General features: G+C 45.9%; 5 protein-coding genes across 5 annotated transcripts; 3 read left to right on the top strand and 2 right to left on the bottom strand.

Annotated features, from left to right (window-relative positions):
* Positions 1-2,159: 2,159 nt before the first annotated feature.
* BU24DRAFT_473232 (uncharacterized protein) lies at positions 2,160-2,807 on the top strand (the record flags this gene model as incomplete). The annotated part of the gene is made up of 3 exons (XM_033532768.1): positions 2,160-2,171; positions 2,248-2,268; positions 2,356-2,807. 3 exons carry the CDS (start codon positions 2,160-2,162, stop codon positions 2,800-2,802), a joined length of 480 nt encoding a protein of 159 aa, XP_033378380.1. The 3' UTR covers positions 2,803-2,807.
* A 1,045-nt stretch (positions 2,808-3,852) lies between these two features.
* On the bottom strand, positions 3,853-5,547 carry BU24DRAFT_467528 (uncharacterized protein; the record flags this gene model as incomplete). Its single annotated transcript, XM_033532446.1, has 1 exon — positions 3,853-5,547. One exon carries the CDS (start codon positions 5,545-5,547, stop codon positions 3,853-3,855), a length of 1,695 nt encoding a protein of 564 aa, XP_033378379.1.
* Positions 5,548-7,124: 1,577 nt separating this feature from the next.
* Positions 7,125-8,398, top strand: BU24DRAFT_414480 (uncharacterized protein; the record flags this gene model as incomplete). Its single annotated transcript, XM_033526221.1, has 3 exons — positions 7,125-7,490; positions 7,560-7,894; positions 7,942-8,398. 3 exons carry the CDS (start codon positions 7,125-7,127, stop codon positions 8,396-8,398), a joined length of 1,158 nt encoding a protein of 385 aa, XP_033378378.1.
* A 792-nt stretch (positions 8,399-9,190) lies between these two features.
* Positions 9,191-9,880, top strand: BU24DRAFT_414479 (uncharacterized protein; the record flags this gene model as incomplete). Its single annotated transcript, XM_033526220.1, has 2 exons — positions 9,191-9,372; positions 9,499-9,880. 2 exons carry the CDS (start codon positions 9,191-9,193, stop codon positions 9,878-9,880), a joined length of 564 nt encoding a protein of 187 aa, XP_033378377.1.
* Positions 9,881-13,268: 3,388 nt separating this feature from the next.
* Positions 13,269-14,718, bottom strand: BU24DRAFT_473229 (uncharacterized protein). The gene is made up of 3 exons (XM_033532767.1): positions 14,103-14,718; positions 13,535-14,049; positions 13,269-13,476 (listed from the first exon to the last, which is right to left on the bottom strand). The coding sequence occupies exons 1-3, from the start codon at positions 14,518-14,520 to the stop codon at positions 13,429-13,431; spliced, it is 981 nt and encodes a 326-aa protein (XP_033378376.1). The 5' UTR covers positions 14,521-14,718; the 3' UTR covers positions 13,269-13,428.
* Positions 14,719-14,766: the final 48 nt, after the last annotated feature.

Here is a 14,766-nt window from a genome sequence, read left to right as displayed (position 1 = left end):
TCCGACAATCAGTGCCCAGATACATGGCACACAATATCCACCACGGCACCCCCATACTTCGTGAACACGAGCGACTTGGCGCTGATAAGAACCATGTTGTCAACCATGCCTAACAGCCGAGAGAGATGTACCACGCCGCCGACAACTTACTATTCCCCATTCCCCATTCCCCAGCATCGAAGCGGCATTGGTGGGTCACTAAGGATGATGAAAAGAGAGGCTTGTCGGATCCGCTGTTCGAATACAGCCAAGGCGCCCTGGGAGTCTCTATCAACGAAATGGATGGATTGACTCGGTATAAGGGGTCTTGGTGTTGTAGATAAGGTCGTCTCTGCCATAGTCCCGAACTGGGATAGTGTGGCGCAACGTGGATGATAACAGTTGAACGGAATTCACTCTGATTGGTTCCAGTCGGTTGGGGCTGGCAAATCCCATGTGTCAAACAATCTCGCTGCACGCCCGGTATTGATAGACAAGCCCCTACTAATTTTATGCTCTTCGTTCTCTATCAATCATTGATCAACATCTTTATCTTTGGGTTGGGCGCCTGTGTCGTCTTTATGGTGTTACCTGTTTCGGACGGTAGGTGATGAGCGCCCGCCATTGATAGGTCAAGTAGCGATCCGTGTTTCCGAATACCGGGACGGATAGGCGATGCCACATGCTTACCGTCCCCAGCGCCCTGGTTTTACTTTCTAGTCTCCAGTGATGCATATGTAGGGACTTTGAACATTTCCCTGCGGTCGACTGGTATGAATGTCCAGCGGCTAAATTTTGCAGCAACCCTATCGCTGTTGTTACGTTACCGGATTCCATCTTCTAGTATTGCTATCTGCCCTGCGCCCAAATTCGCTTACTTTGAACTAATCCGAACAACCCTTGAGCTCTTCAAGGTATGCATCCCACTCTTTTCTGATGCGAATCGCGTGATATAGGTGGCCGCAAATCACTCGGCGAGATAGACTTCGATACAGCGATTCAAAGGAACAATTTGTAGGTTTACGCCTTCTGAAGGCCTCCATAGCTCATCACGCGTACACAACCTCTCCTGTATAGTATGTGTCAATTAATACTTCTATTATCTGAATATCTAGCCTGTTCAGCGGTACAATGGCCGTTTAGTGGCTTATCAGGAGCTGGCCCCAACTACTATGCAGTATGCTTACACGATAGGTGCCCTTACCTCGGTCTTGGATGTTTACCAACATTGTAAGACTTAGGTATGACTGTAGCAACAGCAATTCCGCATGCTTTTCACTTCCTACATACCATCATTGCGCCAATAGTGTCAGGGTGAGCAATAGACAATTGCAGATCACTCAGAACGTAGCGACATCGAACAGTGACCGATCAAGTAGAATGAAAGTAGGGGCAATTGCATGTCCTTGCTTTTGTTTGCTTGACATTGTCATGCATACACGCCTCAATATCAGACATGATCACGGACGCGACTTGCAATCGATGGATGGGTAAATATTGGACATTATCGATGGGCCTCCGCAGGCAAGTAGACGATGTCTATGCTCTGCTTAGTGCCTTCCCCATACACGTGATCCCTAAACAGCCTCACCTACCTTGCTATTATCACTAATGAGACTCATGACGGAGAGATCGGCTCCTGCTAAGCAGTGCGAGATCCCTTGTACAAAACTAGCAGCCAATCAGTAAGCGTACAAGCCGATTTCTTACCACAAGTCTACGGCTGTTTTGGTCAGGATTTGATTCGAATATAGCTACTTTTACCTTACTTAGTCTCTACTACTACTAAGAATATTGATATAATAGTAATAGAACTGTATGCTTGTGTAGAGACCTATGAACATAATAGATTACTAACGCGTTTCTGTTGCCTTCAAACGTTGTTGTTACGCCTTATGTACTTAATTTTTGTCCTATAGCGTAATTCATTCTACAGTATAGCAAAACGCGCACATATTTCCCTTAGACGCGTTGCCAGGGCTCTGATCCTTACTAATCAACAATATAGCGCTCTAATAAGCCCGCCAAAGAAGCGTTTGGCTGGTGAGATAATCTTTCTACACCATCTATATATAAATGGTTGCTTAGGCTTCAAGCGATTGTACTCTTTTGAAGTGAAGGTGAGAGGACCATTCGGATCGCTTCCGAGCAGGGGTGTATCCAATGGCGACAGCGCACTAATGCCTATCATGGTTAGTTAGACAACTAGTGCCATCCCCATCCGTTCTGTTCTAAGACTGGCTCTCTTCCTTTTTGAACTTCCCCAAGTTTTCGCCAAAGGCAAATAAGGTATGTGCTGTTTCGTTCGATTATGCAACTTTTTAACATTTTCCCTTTAGCTCTACAGACTCATTCCGCGACAAGACTAGTGTCTAGAGTCTTTTGCCTCCTGTCAAGCTCTCTGGCATCAAAGGTCCTCCGTCCGCCTTCATCAAAAACGTTCTTGAACCTAATTCCTCAATGGCTACCAAAACTTATTTCTTGTATTTTAAGAACACAGTAGAATTTGTTGAAAGCGTAGTAAGCTCTCCCGTCTCTCTTATCTGTGTCTCATCTTTACTTACGCATGCATATGAAGCCAACCAAGAAGAGGAAGACCCCATCCACGACTACAACAATAACGGCATCAAAGAAGACAAAGATCACCACGGCCACGACCATGGCCGTGACCGTGACCGTGATCGCCGGCACCACCACCGTCACGACCACTACCACAACCACAAAGACGACGACGACTACAAAGACGACGACGAAGACGATCGAGGAGATGGAATGAAGACGACGGCAAACGACGTGGACGCAGTCGGGTGCGAGAAATTCTGAGGCAGTCTAGGATGCATTGCAATAGTCGTTAATGGATAATGCAGGCAGGGTAGCTGGATAGGTGAGGCATTCCGGGGATCACGCGGTGGGGAAGCATCAGGTTGAGCATGCATAGATAGATCAGGCCAGCCGAGAGAATTAAGACATCGTACACTACCTTCGGAGGCCGATTGACAAAAGCGAATATTTAATACCCTACCCATCTACTGATTGCAGGTCATGTCAGTGATGCTTGTAATGCTCCCCACTATAAACGCGTCTATTCGCACTGTTGCGGACCGGAAACTCAAGGTCTTGGAACGGATATTGTAGGTAAAGATTCGATCGATCGTGATCTATTGTTTTATCCCTATGGCAGGTATACATTCAATATAACCCCCTGGAGAATTGGCCATTTTAGATCATAATTGCAGTTGGAGAGTGATCATCAATTTTACTCCAGCTGGTTATTTCCTCTCTGTCTCCTACCTATATACTCTGACTCAAAAGTTACTGCTGCTAATGATCATGCTGTTCACTATTACACTATCTAGATTATAAAGTATTGCTAGGTTTTCAATCAATACGCCGTCCATCCTAAGATTATTGAACGTCATGTTGCATCGTCAGCGCACTGCCAGGCGTTTGAAAGTCAAAATAGAGAGCTACGTAGTATTATCACTCTGCCAATAGCTTTTGGGCAACTTACAAAGCCCTTCGTGTTGAGACGATAATACGTGAATTTTGTCGAAATACCAATATTTCCAGGAAAGTAACTGGTGTTAGGCAAGGTAATATACAATAGAACCTTTTCCACAGACTGTGCAACAAGATTATCACAGATGGTCGAGTGGAAGAGATTTATCATATGATATCATTGATTGAACTGAAATCGAAATACTAATGTAATGAAGAGTGGAGTGGAGAAAGTATCGCACCAAGGGTCCTATCCATTCTTATCCATTCCTCTTCATGGAACTGTTGATGAGAGAAAAATGAAAACTAGCAATCTAATACATGTGCTTGGGAGGAACGAATTCCCTAAAGTGATCAGAAGCAATGAATGCTCCGTCAATCTAGATCAGACTCGTCGTCCTCTGAATCTGGGATCTCAAATCGAGGAACTTCATCCTCATCTGCCATGAGCGAGTCCTGAGCGGGCCTGTCAGCTATGAATCGAATTCTCGTGCTGATGGGGGTACTATCGCGTGGGGCGGCAGGTCGACAGATCAGTGCCGATCGGATGGTATTTCGTTGAACAATCTGGTCGGGAGACATTTTGTCTTCTTGTGTTGACCTGTTCCTCAGCGTAGGTGTCCACGAACAACATGGTCTTCCGTATATCTCGAGACAATTCTTGCAGACTCGTCTATCAGCGACCTGGATACATGGGGTATTGTCAAATGCCATCAGTCTGCAAGTGTCGCAAACGATGCCACGATGCCCGACCTTTTCTTGGAAAGGCCCATCGACACCTTCGAGTAAGTATTGCGGCTGCTTCATTTGTGCCTTTATGGAAGCAGCGGATCGCCTTGCAGCTGAGATTGGCGGCGGTAGGCGAACAGGTGTCGCGAAATCGATGGTCATGGTAAGGAAATCCCACTTCATCTGCTTGACAAAGGCCGCACCATAGGCATCCGGTATCCAACTATGTTTGTGGGTTGGAGTTTCTCCGAATAACCAATGGATCATACGTATGCCTTGGGCATACGCATTGAACCCACCAGGCACATTTGTTGCGATGAGAACACTCGGAGTGAAATACTGAATCCACCGGTGTCTCCACTGGCCAGAAGCAGGGGGATGCTCCCAATTCGCGCGAATAGCCCAGCTATTTGCGCGGTCCCAATCTTCGTATGGCCCGATTTCAGGCAGGCAAGCCCAGGACTTCGAGTGGGGTTTCCAATCCAGTCGAACATCGATCGTAACATAAAATCGACTTCCCGGAAGAGGTCCATTGATGCCATTCGGCGTCTCGGTACAGAACATCTCGAATGAAAAGGAGCCTCCATCTTTGAGGGACGCACCCGAGAAAACATGCGTACCAAAGTTGGTCGATTTCCCAGTGGCGCTTTTTCGTTCCCTCCAGCTTGCCAGCTTTGACTTGGCACGACGGAATTCGGCAATCTGGTAAGGCTCTCCTGTTTGCTTATTCATTATCCAAGTATCCTTTCGTAACAGAAGTGGCCGCTCCGTAAATACGATTTCTTGGAGTGGTGAGCTGAAGTTCACACCGAAAGGAACCTGGAAGCTCTCACGTAGAACCCCTCCTGGCCAACCAGTCTTAGCTGCAACCAAGTCGATAGCCATCTTATAGTAGTGTGCCGCGTCGACCGCCGCAGCGGCTGTAGGCCTCTCTGCGAGCAATTTTGCGCCAGAGCCACCTGGTCGGATAGCAAAAACATCTCGCCGCCATGTCTGGAGCAAGCAGACGAAAATTTGCTCAATCAGCAAATAGACAGTCTTGTTCTCGTGTTCAAATATGGCTACTGGAAACATAATCATTCTCTCGGCCGTTTCTTTGAGAAGACTATGTTTTGCAGTACTCTTTGTCTGATGAGAGGTGTAGCGTGAGCAGAACTCGATCGTATGGCCGAAATATAGATGATTTTTCCCCGGAGTCCAGAAAGTGGCGTTTTTTCCCGAAAGGTAGAGCCGTACATAAATGCCTCCTCTGCCTTTAGGCGTGTACTCGTTAATTCGATACTTTTTGGCATCGACAAGTCCATGGATGGAGAAATCCGGCTTATTTAGAACTTGGTGCATATTGGCGGCTGTAATCGCGCCCATTATCATCCCGGCCAGAGCATCGGGTGATCCTAAATTCGTAATGATGCTCGTGTCAAGGTGAGCCGGGGGATCTCTAACGAAATATTGAACCAGCAATGAGATTGTGCGCGATAGCACGTCACCGGAGGCAGACAGGTTGCCTAAGCCTGGGACCGATTGTAACTGAAAATCGGTCGTTATGTTCCACTTCAGGAAGTCGTCGATGTACGGGACACTACCGATCTGGAGGTATCGAACCGGCACCCACACGTTTTCTTTCGTGATTCATGGGATACTGATTAATGCCTTATCGCCCTTCTGAAGGAGGGCAATGCCGTTCATATCGGTCCTCAAATTCAGATTTCCAACCACGATATTTGAGGTGACCCTGCAGCCGACAGGGCCCAATCGCTGAGCCTGAGCATGGGCAGACTGGTTCAGCTGAGGGGCTTCAGTTGAGTTAAATTGGCGCAAGAATAAACCTTGAGTTCCATCGAGGAAAACGGGGGACGGAATTGGACGTGCTCCCGGCATGGCGATTGAAGTCCCCGAGGGGAGACGTGGGTGGTTATGGAGGAAGATATGCGAGGTATGAAAGGAGTGTGATCCGATACTGATGTGGTAAAAGTAATAGAGGGTCGATCGGAGGTGTTGGAGGTAGGGTGAACAAGCAGAAGGTGTGAGAAGTAAAGACTTGGAGGAATAGAGAATGAGATCAAGAGAGGGAAGAGTGTGGGCTTTTATATCGTAAAAGTAGGATCTAAGCAGCCAATCGCCTCAACAGTCTCTACCGTTGGTCACCGCCGCTTCTCCACGGGGAAACTCAGGCAGCAAAATTGAAGTCAATATGACTGGAGCGCTCTGATTGTAACCTCACGTGAACTCGTGGGCCAATTGTCTCAGCAGCTCGTTCTTTTGGTCACCGCCATTCTCCACGTGGAAGCTCAGGCAGCGATATTGAAGTGAATACTACCGTAAAACTCTAGTTGATGGGCCAATTGTGTCAACGGTTCGTACTGTTGGTCACCGTAATTTTCTCATGTGAGAATGCAGGCAGCAATCCTGAAGTGAATATCACCATAGGGTTCCGATTGTAAGTATTGTGGGCCAATTACATTTGGTAGCTGGTCTCGATGCTTACCGCAAATCTGCCATATGATACTTTGGTGTTTGTGTGCAGTAATTATGCTGACAAACGGATGTTTGCGCAAGAGGACAGGACGTGCTTGCGTGAAGGTGAAGGTGGGTTATCAGGGCCTATATATTGACCTTGTGGCGAGCACAACCTTCGCCGTTTCATCAACCTGTTGGCAGCTCTTACACCACCTACAAGTTATCAACCCAGAGCACACCTTGAGGGCTTCAATTCTTCACTTCCTTACTTTGGTGAGCTCCCCACATTCAAATGTACTGTTGATCTAATCTAACTATCACCTCAGGACCTCTTTCAATCCGAAAAGCCCAGTCCTCTGCATAAACCAGTCCCCTGCATATACCAGTTCTCTCAAAAAATCAGTTCTGTGAACTAAGCAGTTGTCTGAACGATACGAATCAAACTTCGTATCGTCTACAACATGGCTGGAAGATACGAGCGGCATTATGTGTCCGCCAAAGACACTGGCAAGGTCACCGACGTCAAGGCACACGGACCCGTCCCCTCCAACTATTCTGTTAGTCGAAATGACTACAAGAGACCTGAAGGCAAAATCTATGCAGCGAGGTACACAGAGAAGACTTCAAAGAGGAAGACGTCAGAGCATCCTTGCAGCCCAAACAACCGGCGATTAGGATTTCGTATTGCAGAGGAAGGATACCAGCCAGTCGCCGTTGTTGGAGCTATTCAGGCTCCTTTCAACTACAATACGAAGGATTGGAAATGGAAATTTCACAAGACCTGGGCTGACGCTGCCGCGGCCGCTCTCGCCTCCTCCGGATGTTCGGTCGGGAAAAATGCCCCCACGCCAAAGGATATACTGGATGCGGGAGAGGAACTGTAGAAGGCCAACAAGGTCGATGACTGTCCGTATCACCCATCTGATCGCCGCACCGTTGTGTACCAACATGAGGCTCGCTGTGCTTCCGTGGTCCGAGAAATGGGAGGGCGTAGTCTCATCATCGTAACGCCTGAGATACCAAATAACGCCCAGAGATGGAACCAGTTCTGGGACGAGGAAGAACGTCCCAAGATGTATGCCCGATGGTCTACTGGCCCTCAGGGCACATCCAAGCCCATCGTACTTGGTTGTCTCCCAGTCTGGTACGAATGGAATACCAGAGAGGCGTTGTGGTACACGCTCGAACCTCTGGGATCATTTGGAATCGACTGGAACAAAAACCTCAACACGTAAGTATCTCTCTCGTGAAGACTAATGTTTACTAATATTACGACAGGAAGCTCGACAGTCTCAACCTACCTTGTCTCCAGGGTATCCGCGTCGATACTAGAATCATGAAGCCCTCACACCTCCACTGGACCATCGTTGGCGCACATCGCCAATATGTTATGGACACGTATGTCTTTCCTAAGAACGACAGAGGCGAGCCAATATTCGGCAACTGGATCCAACAGCACCTTGACCACATGAAACTCTGCTTTCAAGCCCGCAAGCGCTCTGACTTCGTCTTTGACAAGGACAGGAAGTATAGCGGGCCGGACTTGGACTGGACCCAGCTGAGTGCCATCGTCCTAGGAGCAGACAACGCGAGGAAATATGCCGTAATGTGGGACGATGCAATTGATGCATACATCACGTACCAATTGACGCAGAACGATGAAAATTGGATGGACTTCTCCCGCAAGATGAGGAAGGCGACAGTGTGGCCAGACTGTCCTTTCCCTCAGAAGTAATTACTGAGCGAGGGACAATTGGGAAGAACATTTAGATTGAGGCAAGGTGAAATTCATCAACACTTGAGGAAATGAAGGAATGAACGGCCTTGGGGGTCACCATGCTATGGAGAAGGTTTTCTTCCAGTTTAGGATGAACATTGGCTTTTATCGAGAATTCGGCACCTCATTAGGGGTTTTATCACAGTACGTGGAAGACTAGAAGCCAACTCCAATGAAATGAATACACATTCTCTATTGAACAAGCCGCATCAAGTATAGATATTCTACTCATGGGGCAATCGGCGGAGCATTGAAGAAATGAAGAATGAAACAACTGAAAAGGCAATAAACAATTATAGTCAGCCAGAGTCACAGTCATATCAACTTCTGTGTTCAATTATGTGATATGTCACAATCAGGTATGAGGATAGAATGCGTATAATCGCATGGTGCAGGCATGTCATGATTGGTGTGTTGCTAATTCAAGCTCCAATTCTGACAGATGGTGCAAGTTCACTATAGCAATACTCAACTGCTTCTTTCTTACGCAAAGGCGTTTCTGAAGACCTTTTTAATAAAAATTATACAGATTAGAAGAAGAGATACGTCAAGATATAATATCAAGATACTACAATTGATCAGGTGTTGTGATAAGGAGATATGATAGGAAGCATGTTCTTCTCTCACTTAGGGTTTCTGTTCCACCATGAGGCTCCCGTCTACCTTCGCGTAGGGCTTCGGTAGTTGCCGGTAGAAATTGCGCTTTCCAAGGATGTGGGTGGGCATCAGGTGGTGGGACACGGATCACTGATGGGATCAGGACGAGTGAACCATTCAGATCACTTTCGAACAGGGGTCGTGGCCAATCACGTCTGGTCGCCACTCATGTTAGCGAGATCACAGATGGTCGATGCTCGCCCCATCTGGGCTTTATTAAGATGGATTGCTTCCTTCATCCTAAGTTCTCCAAGTTTTACAGAAATCAAGATGAGGTATGTACTGCTCTGATGGATCCTGCGCTTCACTGATCCTGCAATTCACTGATCAGTGATTGACTGATCAGTCATTGACTGGTCGCGTAATTGACTGATTGTGCAATTTGCTGACATATGTTGTAGTTTTACCGATACGTTTTTCGACGACGACGGCGTTTTTTCGATCCTCCCTCGCGTGAGGCTCTCCGGGGTTGAGGGCCCCCCACCCGATCATATCGAGGTCGTCGAGCTCGATCTTGTTGCTGCGGCGTCTCCCGCACCTTCGTTGTCTTCCGCTGAGGAAGAAGTGGAGGAACCGTCGGAGACCGTCGTAGGCTTTATCGTTTCCCCCTTCTTTGTCTCACATACTAGAATACTAATGCATATAGAAGCCTATAGTGCCTACAAGGACGTCAACTATGAAGTTGACAGGAAAGAGAAAGACGAAGACGACGACGACGACGACAACGACGACGAAGAAGAAGACGACGACGATGAAGACGACGACGACGACGACGACGATTAGTCGAAGCGCGGAGCCGTCAAAACAAATGTAAGTGCATTTGTCTGACATATTTATCAAATCTTTTCATGACTTGCTCTTTATCCTTATGCACTTTTGCTTCCCTTTCTTGATCTTCACATTCAGCTTCTGTCAAGTATATGCATCTTTCGTCATGTCTCCTTGGTTTTGTAATGCATTTACTTCCTCAATTTATGTGCCTTGAGAAATAGTTGTTCTCCTTCATGTTTTCTCTTATGTTCTCCTCCTTCTTTGTGCTTTTTGTGTTTGTCTAAGATTTGTTCAAGACACCAGCTAATTTATTACTATAGTGTTGAACAGAGTGATGCCAACAATAAAGAAAATGTGTTGTCCCCGAGTGTCCCCGCAAAGCGGGCTTATGTTGAGGACGAGGAGGAGAAGGAGGTCAAGCATCCAAAGGTGATGCGGCAAGCTAGCATATTTGACTTTCTACAGCGCACTTAAATGTTGTCATTTCTAGAGCATGAACCATCTAATTACAGCCTTCAGAGCCATAGATAGAACTACACAGATGTTGTAATATGCAACAAATTAATAAGACATCAGACTTTAGTACTTCATGTTCACATTTTCTACACTTCACAATTAAATCAAGCGTTTGTCTACCTGAATGTTCATCGCAACAAGCTTGTATAGCGTGTAGCAATGCAATTTCTGACGTAGTTAATGTTTGAAAAAAAAAATTACATTCGATTCTAATTAGAACAAAGGATGCTTTTCTACCCAAGACTGCATACTCTGGGAAACTATAATTGCTGCTTTGCAGCTTCAACCACTTTATGGCTTGCTTTGTTACTCTAGAAATTGCTTCATTACTTTACTACTTCTTAATTTTTTCTTCATTTTATCAATTACATCTTCGATTGCCTTTCTACGAAAGTATCGATACTTGATACGCGTTTTCCCGACGCAATGATGCGTTATCTAACTGGAGTTTGCTTGCAGTCTCGCTTGATGATCAGAAATATACATCAACCCTATGTCGCCACTGTTTAGTTGTTCATGGTCACAGAAAGGAAGGAAAATTGATTTTCTTACCAAAGAGTCTACCAGAGTACAGTGGCTCATTATAGTACAATTTGGGTTTATTTGATAGATACATTCTCCAAAGAACGCCTTTTTGCATTTATTACCTGATAAACTTCTGTGCCTACTTAACTGTCACGATTAGAAATGATTGTATGGTAGAGTATTGCAGATTCTAACCACCTACTAAGGAGGCATTATTCAGTGTATCCTAGTGTACGATGATAGGCCATCGGGTTGCCTACCTAGTAATGCTCTTAGTATATAGTTCAAGTAATGCGTTTACCTAAGTCATATATCAACTGTAAGGTAGCTGATCGAGGTTCTTAAGTAGACATGATACTGTCAGCCGTACAACTAAACCTGCTTACCCTTTGTATAAATAACATGCGTCTTCGTCTGCTTTCATTCCTAAATATTTATTTCTGCGTAGTGAAACCTCGATAGTAAGGAGCATCGGAAGGGCAATCCGTAATCGATGACTTGGTAGAGTAGGCAAATATTCGCCTTTGTCAATCGGTCTCCGGAGGTAGTGGGACGACGCGTCAATCTCTCGGCTGCCCTGATCTATCTATGTTCAGCCTAATGGTTCTTTACGTACATGTTACCTTTGGTCAGTATCACCTATTCTGCTAGACTACAAGATTGGACATAGATTCTATTCTGACTGGCTGTTCTCTGTCATCTTCCTGCTGTAGGTGAACGTTTGTTTTTCGTGACTGTTAGTCCAACGTTCGGTCGATTCTAGCTACAATGAGAGTCGGAAAGGTCATCGTTACGATCGCGGTTATAGGTAAAGATTCGACCAATTGCACTAGTGTAGGTAGAAATGTGATTTTTCTTACAGAGAGGAGTATAATGCTTGATTAGGTACTTAGCCCATAGTAGAACCCTTAGTTTGCTGGCTTGCTACTGGCATTTAAATTAGCCTACGTGGATTGCTTCGTCAATATCACTGCTTAGCCGTTAGGAAAGAATAAAGGCTCACGTAGGAAAAAATCCAGTTGGTTAGAACCAATCTTGGGCGTAACTTGGAGCGGAGATTCTTATGTTCTTAGTTTCGCATGGTGCGCATTTCTTTTAGAGTACCCTGCTTGTCAATTAATTGATTATTCTTGTCTAGCATGTTGAAATGCGATAAATGGTGTAAATATGGCTATCCTCTCTCCACCTTTCCTTCTGTAGGTGGCTATTTGATCAATTTTAACCATTACTACAGGTCGTTGATTGATCACTGTTGTAGATAGTAGATTGGGGTGGTTAAACAAAGCCGCCTCCAAGGACAGTGCTATCTCTACGAACAGCAACGTCGTCGCTAAGAAGAAGCCTGTCTCCTTGCGCGCTGCAAATAGGTCTAACAACAACAAAGTTAGTTGCAGAAACGTCTACTAGAAGAGTAACATTAATTCTGAAACAATCATTCTTAGCAATGTATTATCATATTTTCTACCTATAACGGATATCGCATGATGTCGATTTTTTGAGCGTTCCCAGCAATCATAAGCATGGTCACTCATGTACCGTCCATAATGAAAAAGAGAATTCACGTGGAGGAAGTAATAAATCCAATGCTAATTGAGGTAGCCATAAAATCTCTTAGCATAACGTGGATCAGAGACTCTAAAGTTCGTGTTACAGGGAAGGTAGTTGATTGATTGCTTCCGCCGCAGATGAAGCCTGATTCAATTTTAGACATTATTGTAGGTAGAATTAGATCAAAACCAATTGAAAGTAGGTGGAAATTGAATAACAATAACGGGTAGGTTGGAAGCCAGGCGTAAGCTCCTCTTGAGATCATTTACAGCTTACAGACTATTTTGAATTTGCATTAATTGTAAGATACTACCACAGGCAGTAACCTTTTTGACAGGAAAGGATATCACGATTACGCCCTACAACTTTCAATGGCCTTCCTAGGCATTTGCTCACTCAGGAGACTCTGACTAGGTGTTACCAACCTCGGTAGCCTATCTGGGTAGATAGTCGATCGATCGCTCTATTCTCCATACTATACTTTAAGTCCCTTCAGGGATCATATCAGTTGGTAGTTGATGAAAATTGGTCACTGTTATCGGTGGTTGATCAGATAATGTTATAGACAAGAATTGAATTGATTCTGAGTAACATTCGGAAAATACAATCGACGTTAATCACTGCGGTAGGTAGAGATCCAATCGATTCTATGGATATTGTGGGTGGAAACTCGGTTTATATTGATCACCATTACAGGCGGCAATTCGGTTGACATCTCTCAATCTAATATCATAAAGGGCCAATCTCGGCCAGAACCATACCAGGAGATTGATAATTGGTTTTGCGCACTACAATACGTTGAGGCTTATCCCCACAGCCCATCATGCTTACAGTGCCCTAGCCGACGAACAAGCAAAGCGGGCCCTACTTCCTCCTATACTACTCTTTATCATGCAGAAATAGCTATGATAAAAGAACTCAGGCGCCAAATTCTTTTACCACATGTCCTTTGTTGAGTCTTCATGATAGGATCAGAATATTGCCACGGCATTGGCGGGGCTCGCGACTCCCCCAGGAATCTATCATCAATTTAGCATACGAAGATAAGGCGATAGTCCAGTACCTTGAGCCACATACCTTCAACGGCATGCTCTGAACAAAGAATGTCCACCGGCCGTGCTTTTGGCAATACTGTGCCAGCTCATCCAAATTAAACAGTTCACCTAGAGGTAGACCCCATCCTGCGAGACACCACTGGTGAATGCTAACATCGGGATCGTTATAAGAACCAGTCGCGGGCCCACGCTCGAAACCTGCCGCATCGGACGCAATAGCAGCGAACTGATTCACCCATAACCAGCGAAGGCTATCGCGGCTGGCTTCAAGGCCTAAAAGTCCACCTGGTTGCCGATTTGGAAAGTTTTGCTGTTGCTCGATGGAGAGCTTGTCGTACTCGGCCGTGAACCCGACTCGAATGAACAAGATATCTGCAGGACGGAGTTCGATGGATTTCTCTTGCAGTATTGCTTTCAGATGCGACAACTCCACAGCACCTGTCTCGAATGGAGACCGATGAATGCCATTCTTCTGCGCCCACGAGTACCAATCAAGCAGCACACCCCGGCCAGTGATTCCACCATGACGAGCGAACACTGTTGAAAATGTCAGAATACAGTCAAATCGCGAATCTAGGCGTTGATGCTACCGTCTATACTGAGCGGCCCCTGGCCCGGCACAAAATCCTCTTGTCGATGCCCTCGGTAGAACTGCTTCGTCCGCTGATAACCATAATGCCGGAATCCATCCCACTGCGTACTACTTTGGGTATTGATATAGATGGCATCATCGTTCATTGTCATTGGGGCTTTGTTCAAGATCTCATGATGGAAGCGGCGTCGATCGAAAGCAGGATGAGATGGCTTGTCCAGGGGCCAGTCCAGTGATATACGGTGTCCATTTTGAATCTCTCTGGCGGCGGCAGCTACAACTTGGGGTGTGATGCGATTGAGCATGCCAAGCTCGTCGTGTTCACCCCATAAACCCCACGCGTTGCCTGGCGGGCCATTCTTGTCAAGTGGGAGATCATCAAATGAAGGGATGGTAGGTGAGTCCTGCGACAGCATTGCAACGAGTTCCAAATTCTAAGTTGCGGTTCTTATGAGGTGTTGTAATGTGAAGAAGATGCGTGCGACACGTTGTTTGCGGCTGGTACCCCGGGTTGTTACCAATGAGTGGATCAACGATGCCGAACGGTACTCATGCGAGCCTGCCTCTGTCGGCATACTCAATCAGAGAAACTATCTTCCATGGAAATGCAGAACCGAATCTTCAGACACGAAAAACTGGGGTTGAACCAGCCAAAGCGTGTT

Source organism: Aaosphaeria arxii (genome assembly GCF_010015735.1).
Source record: "Aaosphaeria arxii CBS 175.79 unplaced genomic scaffold BU24scaffold_12, whole genome shotgun sequence".
Taxonomy (NCBI): domain Eukaryota; kingdom Fungi; phylum Ascomycota; class Dothideomycetes; order Pleosporales; genus Aaosphaeria; species Aaosphaeria arxii.
Note: the sequence above shows the minus strand (reverse complement) of the source record. Positions and strands in the feature narration are given on the sequence as shown.

Bases quoted from the DNA above. Each gene is read 5' to 3' on its own strand.
- BU24DRAFT_473229 (XM_033532767.1), bottom strand. From the start codon at position 14,520: ATGCTGTCGCAGGACTCACCTACCATCCCTTCATTTGATGATCTCCCA. The intron at 14,050-14,102 runs GTAGCATCAACG...CATTTTCAACAG, and splicing joins GGGGCCGCTCAGTATAGACG to TGTTCGCTCGTCATGGTGGA. The intron at 13,477-13,534 runs GTATGTGGCTCA...AATTGATGATAG, and splicing joins TTCAGAGCATGCCGTTGAAG to ATTCCTGGGGGAGTCGCGAG.